The sequence below is a fragment of the Somniosus microcephalus genome, chromosome 8, assembly GCF_052327205.1.
Source record: "Somniosus microcephalus isolate GS21.2 chromosome 8, FLI_Smic_1.0, whole genome shotgun sequence".
In the NCBI taxonomy this organism is placed as follows: Eukaryota; Metazoa; Chordata; class Chondrichthyes; order Squaliformes; family Somniosidae; genus Somniosus; species Somniosus microcephalus.
The window spans coordinates 5,571,890-5,591,361 of NC_140994.1; the positions used below are offsets into that span (position 1 = coordinate 5,571,890).

Genomic DNA, 19,472 nt, shown 5'->3' on the forward strand with positions numbered 1-19,472 from the left:
CACCCAGCTTTGTGTCGTCTGCAAATTTGGAGATATTACATCCAATTCCCTCGTCCAGATCATTAATATATATTGTGAACAGCTGGGGTCCTAGGACCGATCCTTGCGGTACCCCACTAGTCACTGCCTGCCACTCGGAAAACGACCCGTTTATTCCAACTCTTTGCTTTCTGTCCGCCAACCAGTTCTCTATCCAAGTCAATACCTTGCCCCCAATCCCATGTGCCTTAATTTTGCACGCTAATCTCTTATGCGGGACATTATCGAAAGCCTTCTGAAAGTCCAAATACACCACATCCACTGGTTCTCCCTTATCTATTTTACCAGTTACATCCTCAAAAAATTAGTCAAGCATGATTTACCTTTTGTAAATCCATGTTGACTTTGTCTGATCCAGTCACTGCTTTCCAAGTGCTCTGCCATTACATCTTTTATAATGGACTCTTGCACTTTCCCCACTACAGATGTCGAGCTATAATTCCCCGCCTTTTCTCTACCGCCTTTTTTGAATAGTGGGGTAACATTAGCTACCCGCCAATTCCAGAGTCTATCGAGTTCTGGAAGATGACCAGCAATGCATCTATTTCTAGGGCCGCTTCCTTTAAGTACCCTGGGATGTAGATTATCAGGCCCTGGGGATTTATCGGCCTTCAGTCCCATCAATTTTCCTAACACCATTTCCCTACAAATACTGATTACTTTCAGTTCCACCCTTTCATCAGACCCTATGTTCCCCGGCATCTCTGGGAGGTTATTTGTGTCCTCCTTTGTGAAGACAGAACCAAAATATGTATTTAGTTGGTCTGCCATTTCTTTGTTCCCCATTATAAATTCCCCCGATTCTGACTGCAAGTGCTTGACTTCACCAATCTTGGAGGGAAGGTCATTGATGAAGCAGCTAAAGATGGTTGCGATATCCTGGGGCTGTGATGATTGACCTTCAAACACCACGACCATCTTCCTTTGTGCTAGGTATGACTCCAGCCAGTGGAGCGTTTTCCCCCCGATTTTCATTGACTTCAGTTTTACTAGGGCTCCTTGATGTCAAGGGCAGTTGTTAAACCGATGCCCCGTCTGTTCCCTCAAGTGGACGTAAAAGATCCCACGGCACTATTTTGAATAAGAGCAGGGGAGTTCTCCCCGGTGTCCTGTCCAATTATTTATCCCTCAACCAACATCATTAAAACTGATTATTTGGTCACGATCACCTCGCTGTTTTTGGGAGCTTGCTATGTTCAAATTAGCTACCGCGTTTCCTACAATTCAACAGTGACTTCACTTCAAAAAGTACTTTGTTGGCTTTAAAGCACTTTGGGGTGTCGTGAAAGAAGCTGTAGAAATGCAAGTTCGTTCTTTTTAGCAGAGGATCCCTGTGTTCCAGTGGATCTACTGATTTCAGGCCCTTCTGGGAGCCACCTGATAGCTGCCTGACTATGGGGGAGGGATGGAGGGTGAGGGGGGCATAATGAATGAAAATGTCCCAGTTCCTTTTAATTCAGCAATTATTCACTTGTTTTTTTCCCCCTCCATTTGTTTCTGGTGCTGAGGATCAGGGGGATGAGGCAGAGGAGAGTTACTGAGCCCCACAGCCTGAAGGGGCTGAGCTAATATACTATGTCCCAGCCTGGGTCAATGAGTCTGGAACAGGAAGGGGAGAAAATCAGATGTCAATCCACCCGCCTCCCATCACCAGGTGGCTTAACTACTCTTGTCTCAACACATGCCAGTTCTGGTGTATCTATAAATTAAAAGATTTAGCTTTAATTTAAATCAGGAGGTTCATCCTATGAGGGCACAGTATAATCTGCAGTTGAGTAACACTCAGTCTGTGTTTTTTGATTGGACGTTTAAGTTTTGTAAAGAAAAAAGACTTGCATTTCTCCAGCGCCTTTCACAGCCTCAGGACGTCCCAAAGTGCTTTACAGCCAATGAAGTATTTTTGAAGTGTAATCACTGTTGTAGTGTAGGAAATGCAGCAGCCAATTTGCACACAGCAAGCTCCTACAAACAGCAATGTGATAATGACCAGTCAATATATTTTAGTGATGTTGATTGAGGGATAAATATTGGCCAGCACAAGGGATAACTCCTCTGCTCTTTGAAATAGTATACTGGGATCTTTTACATCCACCTGAGAGCAGATGGGGCCTCGGTTTAATGTCTGACAGTGCACCACTCCCTCAGTACTGGCAATGGAAGTCAACCTAGATTTTTCTACTCAAGTCTCTGGAGTGGGACTTGAACCCACAACCTTCTGACCCAGAAGCGAGAGTGCTGCCCACTGGGCCACGGCTTGACACATTTGTGACTGACTATAAAAGGTTATGGATGCCCCTTCTGGTTGTAGGAGCACCTCAGTCTCACAAGGCGGTTATAGAAGCATACTCCGTCTGAGTGAGTTTATAATCGATCGCTGCCTCTACTCCCATTGACAACACGATGGAGGATGAATCCAGGATCCACCGTGGCACACTCTTTTTCCCAAAAATGCCTCCTCACTATTAAAGACTTCTTAAAATTAAATTTCTCATTTTCCTACCCACAGCACTTGCATTATATGGTTTTATTCACCTGACCCATCTCATCCTTCCAGAAAACCAACCCTCCTGTCTTTCTAGTACAGCATCTGGCTGTTCAATGTCTCACCCTCAAATCGTCCTGTCCTGGGCTTACTCCATAATGCAGACACTACCCTCTTGCTGTTTCTGAAAGTATTGTTCTGGGGGTATCCTTTCACCCCAGGAGCTGGATTTAAAGCAAGGTCTCAGTGATGGGATGAATCTCTTCCCACTCTGCTGCCTGCATAGGTCTGAAATATGTTTACTACTGGGAGTGGGTCCATGGCAGTACCTGTGCTAACTGGCACTCCCACTCCAGGAAAGCGGTAAACAGAAATGTATCAGGGTACAGGAAAAGGTGTTCCCGAGGTCAGGGTTGAGGTATATTGTTAACAGAAAAGGCTTACTGAATAACGCACCCAGTAATGTTTGATCGGACAGTGTAGAGGGAGCTTTACTCTAACCCGTGCTGTACCTGCCCTGGGAGTGTTTGATGGGACAGTGCAGAGGGAGCTTTACTCTAACCCGTGCTGTACCTGCCCTGGGAGTGTTTGATGGGACAGTGTAGAGGGAGCTTTACTCTGTATCTAACCCGTGCTGTACCTGCCCTGGGAGTGTTTGATGGGACAGTGTAGAAGGAGCTTTACTCTGTATCTAACCCGTGCTGTACCTGCCCTGGGAGTGTTTGATGGGACAGTGAAGAGGGAGCTTTACTCTGTATCTAACCCGTGCTGTACCTGCCCTGGGAGTGTTTGATGGGGCAGCGTAGAGGGAGCTTTACTCTGTATCTAACCCATGCTGTACCTGCCCTGGGAGTGTTTGATGAGGGAGCTTTACTCTGTATCTAACCCGTGCGGAGGTACAGATGCCTGCAACACTTCGGTACCTTATCCAAGTTGCCATTCTTGAGCCCAGACAATGTCCAGCATGCATCATTTCAGCACTTTTCACAAGGGGAAAATGGACAGCAAGCAGGGGCAGGAACCCTGGCAGATTCTTTTACCCCAGTGTAACTCGGGGACACAGACCAATCAGTGTCTCTGTCTTTGAGCTGACACTTCAGGGCTGCGGTGTCCTTTGAATGAGATGGCGAAACAGAGGCCTTGTCTGCCTGTTTAGAAATATCCCACAGCCACATTCAAAGAGCAGGGAGTTCTCCTGGTTTTTATGGCCCAACATTCCTCCCTCAGGTCAACCAACACCACCGAAAACGAGCATTACTGGTTATTTACCTCATTCGCGGTTTGCAGGGTCTTGTGCACAATGATAATAGTGACTGAATGAACACAGAAGCACTGTGCGATGTTTGAGAGACGTGGCTGTCCTACAGAAATACAAGGCTTTTAAAAAAAAAAAAAAAAAAAAAAAAAATTGCTTTCCAACATCAGGACATCGCTACAGCTCTTAGCAGCTTCTCTAGGCGACGTTAGTAACGAATCCAGTTAAAGAGGAGAAATTACAAGCAATTGGGGCAATATTTATATATAAGTTATATAAAATTTATTGCAAATAAAGCACTCTTCCTCTTTTTAAAAAAACAAAGTAATTCTGAAAGGGACTGCGGAGTTGGAAGTGTGAAGGAGTGGTTCCTGTTTCTAAAGCATCAATTGACAATGTGCTGGTCGATTGCTGGCTTCGGATGTGCAGTTTGGGGATCCCCACTTTACGGCATGCTCTGGGTGCCCGCCCGTTTAATTCCCGTGCTGTGGGTCAAAGGTCGTAAAATCCAACGCGTAAAATGCGTGGGCCAAGGTGGCGTAGAGGTGCGAGGTAGTAAATCGGAGGCAGTACACGGGACTGCTGCTGGGGGAAGAGAGGAAAAACACCTGGAGGAAAAGGAAACACAACGTTGGTTAAGCTCTGTGACCCACGCTTTGCTGTCATTTACAGAGATGCTGCTCTATACGGAGAGGCAACAGACTCCTGTCTGGGGCGAGGAAGCACTGGTTCTCCTGATACAACCACCATGTTTGCTGCCCTCTGCTGGGACACAGGTCCGCAGGCACAGGGAGCACCTGCTCCCTCTCAACGTCTCGTTCTTCATGTGAGCCTAGACACTGATCGGCTGTGGCGATTGTCCCCATAACAGTGGCTGCACTGTGCGTGAAGCGCTATGAGATGTATGAGAAATGTGTTCTGGTGCGATAGAAATGTTTCAGCAATTTCTGAGTCTCTTTGATGGCTCAGTTATAAGGTACAATAGTAGAATAAATTGACCCTTAGTGTTAGGGGGATTAAATACGTGGGGTTACGGGGATCGGGTGGGATATGTGTCGGTGCAGGCTCGATGGGCCGAAATGGCCTCTATCTGCACTGTGGGGTTTCTGTGATTCTGTGAATCCAGAGGACACAACTGTCAGGAAAGACTGAACAGCCTGGGGCTCTTTTCTCTAGAAAAGAGAAGACTGAGAGGTGACCAGATAGAGATCTTTAAGATTATGAAGGGGTTCGATAGGATAGACAGATAGAAAATGTTTCCACTTGTGGGGGAGTCCAAAACTAGAGGCAGTAAATATAAGACAGTCACTAATAAATCCAATAAGGAATTCAGGAGAAACTTCTTTACCCAGAGAGTGGTGAGAATGTGGAACTCGCTCCCACAGGGAGTGGTTGTGGCAAATAGCACAGATACATTTAAGGGGAAGCTCGATAAACACATGAGGGAGAAAGGATTAGAAGAGCATGGTGATGGGGTGAGATGAAGAGGGATGGGAGGAGGCTGGTGTGGAGCAGAAACACCGGCACGGACCAGTTGGGCCGAATGGCCTGTTTCTGTGCTGGACATTGTGTGTAATTGTAAATGCACCGCTTGCTGCGACACAGCCATTACAGACCAGGACGAGTCGGCTGGGCTCCATTATAAGTGGAATCTGTCTCACTGGGCCAGTAGCCTGTTCCTGATCAGATGAATTGTGGATGGCGGAGAGATCGGGATCAGGGGCATCCTTCCCCAAATTTGCAAAGCTCGGCAGCACATGCTGACTCGGTTCATGCGTGAAGAAAGACTTGCATTTCTATAGCGCCTTTCACCACCTCGGGACGTCCCAAAGTGCTTTACAGCCAATGAAGTACTTTTTGAAGTGTAGGCACTGTTGTAATGTAGGAAACGTGGCAGCCAATTTGCGCACAGCAAGCTTCCACAAAGTGCAATGTGATAATGACCAGATCATCTGTTTTAGTGATGTGGGTTGAGGGATAAATATTGGCCGAGGACACCGGGGTTAACGCCCCTGCTCTTCTCCGAAATAGTGCCATGGGATCTTTTACGTCCACCTGAGGGGGCAGACGGGGCCTCGGTTTAACGTCTCATCCGACAGACGGCACCTCCGACAGTGCAGCGCTACCTCACTACTGCCGCTCAGACAGTGTAGCACTCCCTCACTACTGCCCCTCCGACAGTGCAGCACTCCCTCAGTACTGCCCCTCCGACAGTGCAGCGCTCCCTCAGTACTGCCCCTCCGACAGTGCGACGCTCCCTCAGTACTGCCCCTCCGACAGTGCAGCATTCCCTCAGTACTGCCCCTCCGACAGTGCGGCGCTCCCTCAGTACTGCCCCTCCGACAGTGCGCCGCTCCCTCAGTACTGCGCCTCCGACAGTGCGGTGCTCCCTCAGTACTGCCCCTCCGACAGTGCAGCGCTCCCTCAGTACTGCCCCTCCGACAGTGCGACGCTCCCTCAGTACTGCCCCTCCGACAGTGCGGCGCTCCCTCAGTACTGCCCCTCCGACAGTGCGGCGCTCCCTCAGTACTGCCCCTCCGACAGTGCAGCGCTCCCTCAGTACTGCCCCTCCGACAGTGCAGCGTTCCCTCAGTACTGCCCCTCCGACAGTGCGCCGCTCCCTCAGTACTGCGCCTCCGACAGTGCGGCGCTCCCTCAGTACTGCCCCTCCGACAGTGCAGCGCTCCCTCAGTACTGCCCCTCCGACAGTGCGGCGCTCCCTCAGTACTGCCCCTCCGACAGTGCGGCGCTCCCTCAGTACTGCCCCTCCGACAGTGCGGCGCTCCCTCAGTACTGCCCCTCCGACAGTGCGGCGCTCCCTCAGTACTGCCCCTCCGACAGTGCGACGCTCCCTCAGTACTGCACCGGAGTGTCAGCCTGGTTTTTTGTGCTCAAGTCTCTGGAGTGGGGCTTCAACCGAGGCGAGAGTGCGACCCACTGAGACACAGCTGGCACCAGCAGAATGGTGCTTGGGGTGAAGCACTGATGGGTGGTAAGCACTCTCAGGAAAGGAGGCAACGGTGGGGGGGGGGGGGGGGGGGCCATTAGCATTCTTACCATCAGCCAGACCTGCCTTACCTGCAGACTCTTGGTCTGCCTCTTGTCCCAGAGACGCACGACACCGTAGCGGGAGGAGCCACTGGCGATCATGAAGTTTCCATCACTCTGCAAGCAGTAGAGCGCACTGTCGTGAGGTTCCTCCCACTCCATCACACTGCGCCTGTAACAATAGAGGCAAGTTAGAACAGAGACAGTATCTCACCCCGGACGGACAGCAGAGCTGGTAACGTTGCTGATCCTGTAAACAGCGCACATTTGTGTAACCACCCATCATATACAGCAACCTCTCAGCACGATTTACAGAGGGACAGGAGAACAGAGAGAAGGAGACAGGAAAGAATCAGGGCGGGAGGAAAGAAAACAAAGACAAGAGCAACAACAAGTTTTTAAGAGGCTTTTGAAGGGAGGGAGGTAATGAGGAATAGCGAGAGAGTGGGGGTTTGGGAGGAAGAGAGGAAGACTTGCATTTCTATAGCGACTTTCACAACCTCAGGACATCCCAAAGCGCTTTACAGCCAATGAAGTACTTTTTTGAAGTGTAGTCTCTGTTGTAATGTAGGAAACGCGGCAGCCAATTTGTGCACAGCAAGCTCCCACAAACAGCAACGCGATAATGGCCAGATAATCTGTTTTTTTTTAGTGATGTTCATTGAAGGATAAATATTGGCCAGGACACTGGGAGGCCTCCCTGGCTCCTCTTCAAATAGTAGCTGTGGGATCTTTTACATCCACCTGAGAGAGCAGACTGGACCTCGGTTTAACCTCTCATCCGAAAGACGGCCCTCCCTGACAGTGCTGCACTCCCTCAGCACTGCACTGGGAGCGTCGGCCTGGATTTTGTGCTCTGAAGTGGGACTTGAGCCCACGACCTTCTGACTCCGAGGCGAGAGTGCTACCCACTGAGTCACAGGGAGCAGCAGCGGGTTTCGGAGGGATAGGGAGAAGGAGCCGGTTTTGGTGTGAGAGGTAGCAAGGGGGGTAGGGGCGCCGAGGGCAGTTTTGGAAGGGAGTTAGAGAGAGCAGGTGTGCAGTGACTAAAGCCGCCACCTATGATGGCGGAATGGAGGGAGCAGGGGATGAGCAGAATTCTACATTCGAAGGGTGCGGTTGTATGTACAGCTCGAGGGGGTCAGTCTGATGAGAATATAACAAAACCCTAAGTGAGTACAGGCCAATCAGCCCATCAGTCCCCCCCATCCAGGACCCATGTGTGATTATTCTGTCGTGGGCTTCCCTCTCAAGACAACCGCCAATACCCGACTTAACTGATAATAAGCTCCTCCCCTCACCTTTCTAATGCTCAATCCCCCTTCTCGACAGATACCAATCCAACTCCTATTAACGGTGCTGGCTGATTCAAGCTCGCTCAAGTCTAAAAACTTCTGTACCTGTCTCCCCGAGTCCTGTGCTCATTGTCCAAGACAAGTAGCTGTTTTACTTCCACCTCACCTACGCCTTTCATTGTTTTAAAGGCCTGTATCGTAGATGGGGAGAGAGTGCGAGGGATCTGAAGATAAGGACAATCATAAAATCATAGAATGATACAGCACAGGAGGCCATTCGGTCCATCGTGCCTGTGCCGGCTCTTTGAAAGAGCTCTCCAATTAGTCCCACTCCCCCCTGATCTTTCCCCACAGCCCTGCAAATTTCGCCCCTTCAAGTATTTATCCAATTCTCTTTTGAAAGTTACTGTTGAATCTGCTTCCACCCCCCTTTCAGGCAGCGCGTTCCAGATCACAACAACTCGCCTAATTTTTTTCCCCCTCAGGTCACCTCTGCTTCTTTTGGCAATTACCTTAAAGTAAGATGAAGTGGATGTTTTGGGAGGGCTGGGGGTGGTGACAGGGAGCCGGGAAGTGAGCACGCGATAGCAAGAGAACCACTTCCAGCATTAGGCAGCTCGAAGACACGAGGCCACCATCTCAGCGTTGATGAAGGCTGCCTCATTAACTTGGAGGAGTCAGCTGATGGTCTAGTACAGTGACAGGATCACTGCTGTGTTTACTAGGAGTGCTGGAGATTAAATGAGTATCGAGAGGGCTGTAGACTATGCAAGAGGCCCATTAAAAGCTGCTTCCTGAGTCCTTTAATGCATTCTTTACCAGGGACAGTCGAATGCATCCCCTTGCTGGGTGGGGGCTTTAACCCCCACAGTTCTGGACCAGCTTTTAATTTGCCTCATAAGCTTCTCAGATCCAGTCAGGAAGAAAAATCCAACAGGCTTCATACATTTTTAATCATCTCAAATTAAAAGAAAAATGAGCCCTGCCTCCAGCCAATAGTGTAGCGTGACCCATACAGACCACCGATATCTCAGGTTCGATCGCTGCTCTCACCAGGGCAGTGGTAGGAGGGCTACCATCTCCCTCAGGACCCGCTGGAGAAACCCGTGGCAGTTCCTGCTGGAAAGTGCCCAGGTGGATGTTAGGATGAGGACTCATCTGTGATCTTCCCCCTTAACGGAATGAGCCGCCAACACCCGCTGATACAGAGTGAGCAATTGGGTGGGACACTGTAGGTCACTGGGTGCCACAGCACAAATCTGGGAACAAGTGAAAGACAAGAACTTTTAAGAGAAACTGTTTCCACTGGCGGGAGGGTCGGTAACCTGAGGACACAGATTTAAGGTCATTGGCAAAAGAACCAGAGGGGAGATGAGAATGTTTTTACGCAGCGAGTTGTGATCTGGAAGGCGCTACCTGAAAGAGAAGGGGGAGTAGAACTGATTGGAGAGCTCGGATGGGACGTTAAACCGAAGTCCTGTCTGCCTTCTGAGGTGGGCGTAAAAGATCCCATGGCACTATTTCGAAATGCTGGGGAGTTCTCCCCGGTGTCCTGGGGCCAATATTTATCCCTCAATCAACATCACTAAAACAGATGATCTGGTCATTGTCACACTGCTGTTTGTGGGAGCTTGCTGTGCACAAATTGACTGCCGCATTTCCTACATTACAACAGTGACACTTCAAAAGTACTTCATTGGCTGTAAAGTGCTTTGAGACGTTCTGAGGTCGTGAAAGGCGCTGTAGAAATGCAAGTCTTTCTTTTTTTTCCCCTGTATATAATATATTGTTTTACCCGGGATAGTCCCTCTCCTGTATATAGTGTAATACAACCGTGTTTTACCCAGGATATTGAGACAGTAGTCCTGCTTGTTGTTCCCTTGATGCTATCCAGTTGTACTGTTTCTCTCTCTCTCTCTCACCCTGTGCCATCCCATCGCACACCCTTCGCATTAGAAAGTCCCCATGGAATCCTGAAGGACACATTAGCTTTCAGAATGTCGGCAAGCTTTCTGGCAATTATCACTTCATAGGAACAGCAAGAGCGGCAGAACAGGGAGGAATCCCCCAGACCGTCCACAACAAATTGCCCTCTGCCTCCCCACCAGCTGAGTCAGTCCGACTCCTGGCCATCCCCCGGGACTGTCCATCGCTTAAAACTACCCTGTGTGAGGCAGGAGCGATGAGGCTCCAGTGCGAGTGTGGCAGCAATTAGTTAATACCTAGCCACTCTCTTCTGAAGGAAGTCGCACAGATCAGCATCCCCATCAACAAATTCATCTCATATCTCATTCTGATCTATTTTCAAAACTTTTACACTGTTCATTTAAGGTGACCATTTAAAAAAGAATTCTCAGGGTGTGGGCGTTGCTGGCCAGGCCCGGCCCAGCATTTATTGCCCAGTCCTAGTTACCCTTGAGAAGGTGGTGGTGAACCGCCTTCTTGAACCGCCACAGTCTGTGTGGTGAAGGTACTCCCACAGTGCTGTTAGGGAGGGAGTTCCAGGATTTTGACCCAGCGACGATGAAGGAACGACGATATATTTCCAAGTCAGGATGGTGTGTGACTTGGAGGGGAACTTGGAGGTGGTGGTGTTCCCATGCGCCTGCTGCCCTTATCCTTCTAGGTGGAAGAGGTCGTGGGTTTGGGAGGTGCTGCCGAAGACGCCTTGGCGAGTTGCTGCAGTGCATCTTGTAGATGGTACACACTGCAGCCACGGTACGCCGGTGGTGGAGGGAGTGAATGTTTAAGGTGGTGGATGGGGTGCCAATCAAGCAGATTGATTTGTTCCGATTGGTATCGAGCTCCTCGAGTGTTGTTGGAGCTGCACTCATCCAGGCAAGTGGAGAGTATTCCATCACACTCCTGACAGTGGAGCGGTTGGGGAAGTCAGGTGGTGAGTCACTCTCTGCAGAATACCCAACCTCTGACCTGCTCAATATGCACAGATTCCAGCTTTTACTATTCAGTGGAAAAGAACAGGCAGCCAGTATAAAGTGTCACTGCATCACACTGACCTAAACAGAAAGAAGGACTCAGGTTCAAGCCCTGGTCTGTGCTTTGCGAGCGATCGGAAATGAGAAGGCAATAGGGGACAGTACGCTGGCTCCTCCATGACCTCGCCTCTCACTATCTCGGTCACCTCTTCCAGCTCTAAAACACTCAAGAGATCTCTGCGCTCCTCCAATTCTGGCCTCTTGCGCATCCCCGATTTTCATCGCTACACCAGTGGCGGCCGTGCCTTCAGCTGCCTGGGCCCCGAGCTCTGGAAACCCTCCCTAAACCTCTCCCTCTCCTCCTTTAAGACCCTTCATAAAACCTACCTCTTTGATCAAGCTTTTGGTCACCTGTCCGAATAGCTCCTTCTGTGGCTGATAACGCTCCTATGATGTACCTTGGGATGTTTTACTACATTAAAGGTGCTATATAAATACAAGTTGTTGTTGTATCTAACCCGTGCTGTACCTGCCCTGGGAGTGTTTGATGGGACAGTGTAGAGGGAGCTTTACACTGTATCTAACCCGTGCTGTACCTGCCCTGGGAGTGTTTGATGGGACAGTGTAGAGGGAGCTTTACTCTGTATCTAACCCGTGCTGTACCTGCCCTGGGAGTGTTTGATGGGACAGTGTAGAGGGAGCTTTACTCTGTATCTAACCCGTGCTGTACCTGCCCTGGGAGTGTTTGATGGGACAGTGTAGAGGGAGCTTTACTCTGTATCTAACCCGTGCTGTACATGCCCTGGGAGTGTTTGATGGGACAGTGTAGAGGGAGCTTTACTCTGTATCTAACCCGTGCTGTACCTGCCCTGGGAGTGTTTGATGGGACAGTGTAGAGGGAGCTTTACTCTGTATCTAACCCGTGCTGTACCTGCCCTGGGAGTGTTTGATGGGACAGTGTAGAGGGAGCTTTACTCTGTATCTAACCCGTGCTGTACCTGCCCTGGGAGTGTTTGATGGGACAGTGTAGAGGGAGCTTTACTCTGTATCTAACCCATGCTGTACCTGCCCTGGGAGTGTTTGATGGGACAGTGTAGAGGGAGCTTTACTCTGTATCTAACCCGTGCTGTACCTGCCCTGGGAGTGTTTGATGGGACAGTGTAGAGGGAGCTTTACTCTGTATCTAACCCATGCTGTACCTGCCCTGACACTGTCTGCAAGAAGTGTGAAGTGTTCCACTGCCTCACCACCAACATCTTTCACCTTGGTGAGCACAAAAAAATTACTTCAAGCATATTTGCAAAAACAATCTGTACAATTTTCACAGAACGTGAATTGCCCTGTCTCTGGGTACTGCATTGACCTTCATTGCCGCCAGGTGGCGCCAGTACTCCACAGGACAGATGTGCTATCTGTGCACTGAGCCTGTAGGCTGAGGCACTGTGTTCAGGTGAGTTCCCCGCTCTGACATGCTCACTTGGGTTTGACCTGCCCTCATTCACTGCTCACATTTTCTCTGTCTCTGCTCTGATGCATATTCAAGTATCGGTTCGGAAAAGAATACTCAAAAATTTACAATTTGAATTAATTTAATAAAATTCTCCACTTCCAGCTTATTCCTGGGGCAAGTACCCAATCCTTTGGAATTATTTCCACGACCAGGTCAGTTTGACTCACTGGTAGCACTCTCCTCTCTGGGTTAGCGGCTTGCAGCTTCAAGCCCTGCTCCAGGACTTGAAAACACAATCTCGGCTGACACTGCAGTGCAGCACCGACGGAGTTCTGTAATATCAGGGCCAATGTTCCCCCTAATTTTAAATTTGGGTGCGCGGTCCCTTTAACGGGCTGCGTGGCCCACTCAATGTTTCGCGCATGCGCAAAATTTCACATTGAAAAAGCCGGTCCCGGGCTGTGCGGGACCGGCAGACAACGGCGCAGCCGCGCAACTTAGAGGGAACGTTGTTCAGGGCTAGATTCCTTCATATGGGACCTGAAACTGAGGCCCTGTCTGTAATGCTGGCTCATTTCAAATTAATATATTTCTATTTTTTTTAAAATAAAAATTATACCCGGGCTGTGGGCGTCGCTGGCAAGCCCAGCATTTATTGCCCATCCCTAATTGCCCTCGAGAAGGTGGTGCTGAGCCGCCGCCTTGAACCGCTGCAGTCCGTGTGGTGAAGGTGCTCCCACAGCGCTGTTACGGAGGGGGAACGGCGATATACTGCCAAGTCAGGGTGGTGTGAGTTGGAGGTGGTGGTGTTCCCATGCACCTGCTGCCATCGTCCTTCTAGGTGGTGGAGGTCGTGGGTTTGGGAGGTGCTGTTGAAGAATCCTTGGTGAGTTGCTGCAGTGCATCTTGTAGATGGTACACACTGCAGCCACGGTGCGCCGGTGGTGAATGTTTAGGTTAGTGGATGGGCTGACGAGATAAGAATAGGAGCAGCGAATTCTCCTGATGTACTGGACAACATTCCTCCTGCATCACAATCAGGTCAATGGCTAAGTCACTTAATTGGTGCTTGTGGGATCTTAGTTTATGTAAAGCTTCTGTCGTCTTTACCCAGAAAATGTCACGCCGTGCCACACTGCACATGAAGCTCGAGACGCACTTCTGTGGAAATGGACTTCCGGTGGCAAGAATAAAGGGGGGGAAGAGCGGCTTAAGGAGAAGCACAGCAAGTGTCAAATAGCTTTAATGGCCCAACTTTATCTGTGTAAACGTGGGCAGGATGCTCCTGGTGGGATCCAGGGTAGCTGGCGGAGGGGATTCAGGAACCGGTTACCTCCTGCAGGTGGAGACACAGTAGTGCAGGTCCAATATTCATGTTACTAATCTCTGAAATATTGAATCCAACAACCTGGATGCTTGAGATGATAGGCCAGTGTGTGCCGTGGGGCATGTGGGTGTCCAGGGTATCCTTCAACGCCCCCTCTGGGACGATTTGAGCATCCACTATTTATACATGAACTCAATTTTACAAAGCCTTGCACTCATCATTACCCCACATCACACTCCCCCATTACCCCACATCACACTCCCTTACACGCTCCCACACCACATGTACTGGGGGGTTCTGGGGAACGTGTGCACAGGTTAGGAGTTCCGCTTGCACTGCGCTTTTTTTTTTTAATTGTGCAGGTGACCGGGCAGTGCTTCTTCACGGTTTCAACTCCTATAACAATGCTTAAGTAGCACAGGCCCTTTACTGTCACCCTGTCTGTATTTTTAAAACAGTAAGTTTGCAATTTAAAAAAACTAAAAAAAGGAAATATTTTCAAATGCAGAAAACAGTTAAACATATTCATAATGGTCTCCCCGCACTGCCTTGCTGAGAAATGACAAAGCCCTGGTTAGACCACACCTGGAGCACTGTGAGCAGTTCGGGGCACCACACCTTAGGAAGGATATATTGGCCTTGGAGGGAGTGCAGCGTAGGTTTACCAGAATGATACCCGGACTTTAAGGGTTAGGTTATGAGGAGAGATTACACAAGGGTTATACTCCTTGGAATTTAGAAGGTTAAGGGGTGATTTGATCGAAGTTTTCAAGGTATTAAGGGGAACAGAGAGGGTAGAGAGAGAGAAACTATTTCTGCTGGTTGGGGAGTCTAGGACTAGGGGACATAGTCTAGAAATTAGAGCCAGACCTTTCAGGAGTCAAGTTAGGAAACACTTCTACACACAAAGGGTGGTAGAAGTTTGGAACTCTCTTCCATAAATAGCAACTGATGCTAGATCAATTGTTAATTTTAAATCGGAGATTGATAGATTTTTGTTAACCAAAGGTATTAAGGGACATGAGCTAAAGGCGGGTAGATGGAGTTAGGTCGCAGATCAGCCATGATCTCATTGAATGGCGGAACAGGCTCGAGGGGCTGAATGACCTCCTCCCGTTCCTGTGTGGGAGTGAACAAGGTCGCAGGCTCCGAACCCCAGTCTGTGCTGAGCTAGCTGATCTCAGGAGGGGGCAATGCAGGGGGAAAGGCAGAGGACACAAGAGAGGGGAAAAAAACAATCAAACCAGCTGGGGATTGATATTCAGTGACTCATGCTGGGTGTACACGTGCGAGCACGAGTGTGAGAGAGAACAAGAAAAGAAACCATGCAGGCACTAGGCTTAGCTATGATGTCCTCATGACCATACAGCCCACCAGCTCCCAGCGCCTAGGGTACTTTACCCTATTAGGAGTCAGTGACTGGAGGAGAGAATGGGGAGAAAATTAAGGGGGAAAAAGCACCTCGACTTGATTCCTACCCCTCTGCTGTGAGGCAATCTCGCCACAGAAGGGGTTAAAGGCAGTGTGTAACTGAGCCAGAACGCTCCATGTTCAAAGCCTGGGCTGTGTTTAGGTAGCTGGTCTCAGAGAGAACGATTATACAACAACAACTTGCATTTATATAGCACCTTTAACGTAGTAAAATGTCCCAAGGTGCTTCACAGGAGCGTTAGCACACAAAATTTGACACCGAGCCACATAAGGAGATATTAGGACAGGCAACCAAAAGCTTGGTCAAAGAGGAAGGTTTAATGGAGCGTCTTTAAGGAGGAGGGGAGGTGGAGAGGTTTAGGGAAGGATTTCCAGAGCTTAGGTCCTAGACGGCTGAAGGCACGGCCGCCAATGGTGGAGCGATTAAAATCTGGGATGCTCACGAGGCCAGAATTGGAGGAGCGCAGAGATCTCGGAGGGTTGTAGGACTGGAGGAGGTTACAGAGATAGGGAGCTGGAACTGGCCTCAGTGAACCATATCTAGGGAGGGGGAAAAAATGAGACATTGTCCAGTGTCTCTGGCGTGTGAATATAAAAATTAGGAGCAGGAGTCGGCCATACGGCCCCTCGAGCCTGCTCCATCATTCAATAAGATCATGGCTGATCTTCGACCTCAACTCCACTTTCCCGTCCGATCCCCATATCCTGTGATTCCCTTAACTGGGGCGAGTGCAGGATTGGGTTGGGCTGTGATTCCCTCCAAGGGCGAATAGCCTGTCTGGCCTAACGGTTCGCACATTAAATTTGGCCACGCGGAAGAGGTACTGGAGGGCGTTTGATCGGTGGCTGTGGAAGGTCTTCAGGAGGGGGGGAAGAGGGGAAGGGAGGTCCGAAACACAGGAAGGCCTGGTTACCTGGTGCTGGCTCGCACATCCCACTGTCTGATGTAGGTGTCATATCCACAGGTCAGCACAACCGAGGGAGTCTCGTACAGGATATCCAGGACCCCAGCTCCCCGACGAAAGTCCGACCCCAGGCTGCTCAGCAGTTGACCACTGAAAGAGATTATGAGCACAGCTTTGAATGTGCGCTAAGGCGCAGATCTTACAACTGGCAACTGCGGACGTCCCAAGGGTTTTACAGCCAATGAAGTACTTTTTTTTTTGAACTGTAGCCGCTGTTCCAATGTAGAAAACACGGCAGCCAATTTACACACAGCAAGCTCCCACAAACAGCGATGTGATAATGACCAGATCATCTGTTTTAGTAGTTCTGACGAAAGGTCATCGACCTGAAACGTTAACTCTGTTTCTCTCTAACCACAGATGCTGCCTGACCAGCTGAGCGTTTCCAGCATTTTCTGTTTTTATTTCTGTTTTAGTGATGTTGGTTGAGGGATAAATATTAGCCAGGACACTGAGGAGAACTCCCCTGCTCTTCTTCAAAATAGTACCGTGAGATCTTTTGTGTTCACCCGAGAGAGTAGATGGGGCCTCGGTTTAACGTCTCATCTGAAAGACGGCACCTCCGACAGTGCGGCACTCCCTCAGCACTGCACTGGGAGTGTCAGCCTAGATTTTGTGCTCAAGTCTCTGGAGTGAGACTTGAACTCACGATCTTCTGACTCAGAGGCGAAGGTGCTACCCACTGAGCCACGGCTGAGGTAGAGGCGTTAAAATTAGCTTCAGTTCCCTCGGACCGGGGTGGTGGGTGGGGAGATTATTAGCTGGGTTTTCTGCTGCTGACCATTATCCAGTATTGGGGCTCTGGTTGAATGGGCTGCTCACACTCGCAGTCCGGGCTGACCCAGGGTATGAACTGTCAACAGGTACCCCTTGGAAGCCCAGACCCCAGTGGGGGCGCAGGGCAAAAGGTATCATAGAATCTCACAGCACAGGAGGAGGCCATTCAGCCCATCGTGCCTGTGCCGGCTCTTTGAAAGAGCTCTCCAATTTGTCCCACTCCCCCGCTCTTTCCCCCACTGCCCTGCAAATTTTCCCCTTCAAGTATTTATCCAATTCCCTTTTGAAAGTTACTATTGAATCTGCTTCCACCGCCCTTTCAGGCAGCGCGTTCCAGATCACAACAACTCGCTGCTTAAAAATCATTCTCATCTCCCCTCTGGTTCTTTTACCAATTACCTTAAATCTGTGTCCTCTGGTTACCGACCCTCCTGCGAGTGGAAACAGTTTCTCCTTATTTATTCCATCAAAATCCTTCATAATTTTGAATATCTCTATTAAATCTCCCCTTAACCGTCGCTGCTCTAAGGATAATAACCCAAACTTCTCCAGTCTCTCCACATAACTGAAGTCCCGCATCCCTGGGACCATTCTAGTAAACCTCCTCTGCACCCTCTCCAAGGCCTTGACATCCTTTCTAAAGAGCGGTGCCCATTATTTGACACAATACTCCAGCTGGGGCCTAAAGGTTTTGTTAAATTCTTTGCTTTTTTACTCTCGGTCTCTGTTTATAAAGCCAAGGATCCCGTATGTTTTGTTAACAGACTTCTAAGATTTGTGTACATAAAACCCCAGGTGCTGTTCCTGCACCCCCTTTAATATTGTACCATTTAGTTTATATTGCCTCTCATCATTCTTCCTACCATTTTAAAAATTTGTTCATGGGCCGTGCTGGCAAGGCCAGCATTTATTGCCCATCCCTAACTGCCCTCGAGAAGGTGGTGGTGAGCCGCCTTTTTGAACCGCTGCAGTCTGTATGGCGACTTCTTTGTAGCAGCTTGCTAGTCGGCTGTACCAAACCGCCGCCGGTGCCGAGGTCGATGCCAGGTGGTCCGTCCGGTTTTAGTCTTACTGTTTCTCGTAGTTTTTTTTTTACAACTGAGTGGCTGGGCCATTTCAGAGGGCAGTTAAGAGTCAACTACATTGACTCTGTAGTCACCTCTAGGCCAGACCGGGTAAGGACGGCAGATTTCCTTCCCTAAAGGACATTAGTGAACCAGATGGGTTTTTACAACAATCCGGTAGTTTAACGATCACCATTACTGATGCTAGCTTTTTATTCCAGATTTACTTAATTAACTGAATTTAAATTGCCCAGCTGCCGTGGTGGGATTTGAACTCATGTCTCGGGATCATTAGTCCAGGCCTCTGGATTACTAGTCCAATGACATTACCACTATGCTACCGTACTCCCTAATGTATCACTTCACACTTCTCTGTGTTAAATTGCATCTGCCATGTGTTTGCCCATTTCACCAGTCTGTTTACTATCCTCCTCACTGTTGTGCTACATTTCCGAGTTTCATGTCATCTGCAAAATTTGAAATTATATCCTGTATGCCCAAGTCCAGGTCATTAATATATATCAAAAAGAGCAGTGGTCCCAATACTAACACCTGGGGAACACCACTGGTTACCTCCCTCCGCCCTGAAAAACAACCGTTCACCGCTACTCTCTGCTTTCTGTCTCTTAGCCAATTTCATATCCACGCTGTTACTGCCCCTTAAATCCCGAGGGCTTCAATTTTGCTAACAAGTCTATTATGCGGTACTTTATCAAACGCCTTTTGAAAGTCCATATACACAACATCAACCGCACTACCTTAATCAATCTTCTCCTTTACTTCATCAAAGAACTCAATCAAGTTAGTCAAACGTGATTTGCCTTTAACAAATCTGTGCTGGCTGTCATTTATTAACCCATGTTTTTCCAAGTGACAATTAACTTTGTCTCCAATTATCATCTCTAAAAGTTTCCCCAGCACTCACGTTAGGCTGATTGGCCTGTAGTTGCCGGGTTTATCCCTCTCCCCTTTTTTTGAACAGGGGTGTAACATTTGCCATCCTCCAGTGCTCTGACACCACTCCCATATCGGAGGAGGCTTGGAAGATTGTGGCCAGAGTTCTGCTATTACCACCCATACTTCCCTCAGCAACCTAGGATGCATCCCATCCAGACTTGGTGACTTTTCAACTTTCAGCGCTACCAACCTTTTACTGTAAGTACCTCCTCTTTATCTATTTTTTAATCCTATTCAATTTCTCTACTACCTCCTCCTTTACTATGTCTATGGCAGCATCCTCTTCTTTGGTGAAGACAGATGCAAAGTCCTCATTTAGTACCTCAGCCATGCCCTCTGCCTCCACAAGAAAATCTCCTTTTTTTGTTCCGAATCGTCTCCATCCTTCCTTCGCCTATGCTTTTACTATTTGTGGGAGTCCAGAACTCGGGGCCATAAATATAGGA

At 49.1% G+C, this 19,472-nt stretch overlaps 1 protein-coding gene across 1 annotated transcript; it reads right to left on the reverse strand.

Annotated features, from left to right (window-relative positions):
* Window positions 1-4,035: 4,035 nt before the first annotated feature.
* Window positions 4,036-16,338, reverse strand: LOC147113263 (F-box/WD repeat-containing protein 4-like). Its single transcript, XM_085994153.1, has 3 exons — window positions 16,178-16,338; window positions 6,855-6,996; window positions 4,036-4,384 (listed from the first exon to the last, which is right to left on the reverse strand). The coding sequence occupies exons 2-3, from the start codon at window positions 6,984-6,986 to the stop codon at window positions 4,250-4,252; spliced, it is 267 nt and encodes an 88-aa protein (XP_085850279.1). The 5' UTR covers window positions 6,987-6,996; window positions 16,178-16,338; the 3' UTR covers window positions 4,036-4,249.
* Between the last annotated feature and the right edge of the window lie 3,134 nt (window positions 16,339-19,472).

Excerpts from the sequence above, each read along its gene's own strand:
- LOC147113263 (XM_085994153.1), bottom strand. The coding sequence starts at position 6,986 with ATGGAGTGGGAGGAACCTCACGACAGTGCGCTCTACTGCTTGCAGAGT. Across the intron at positions 4,385-6,854 it reads GGCAGACCAAGAGTCTGCAG|GTGTTTTTCCTCTCTTCCCC; the intron begins GTAAGGCAGGTC and ends CTTTTCCTCCAG.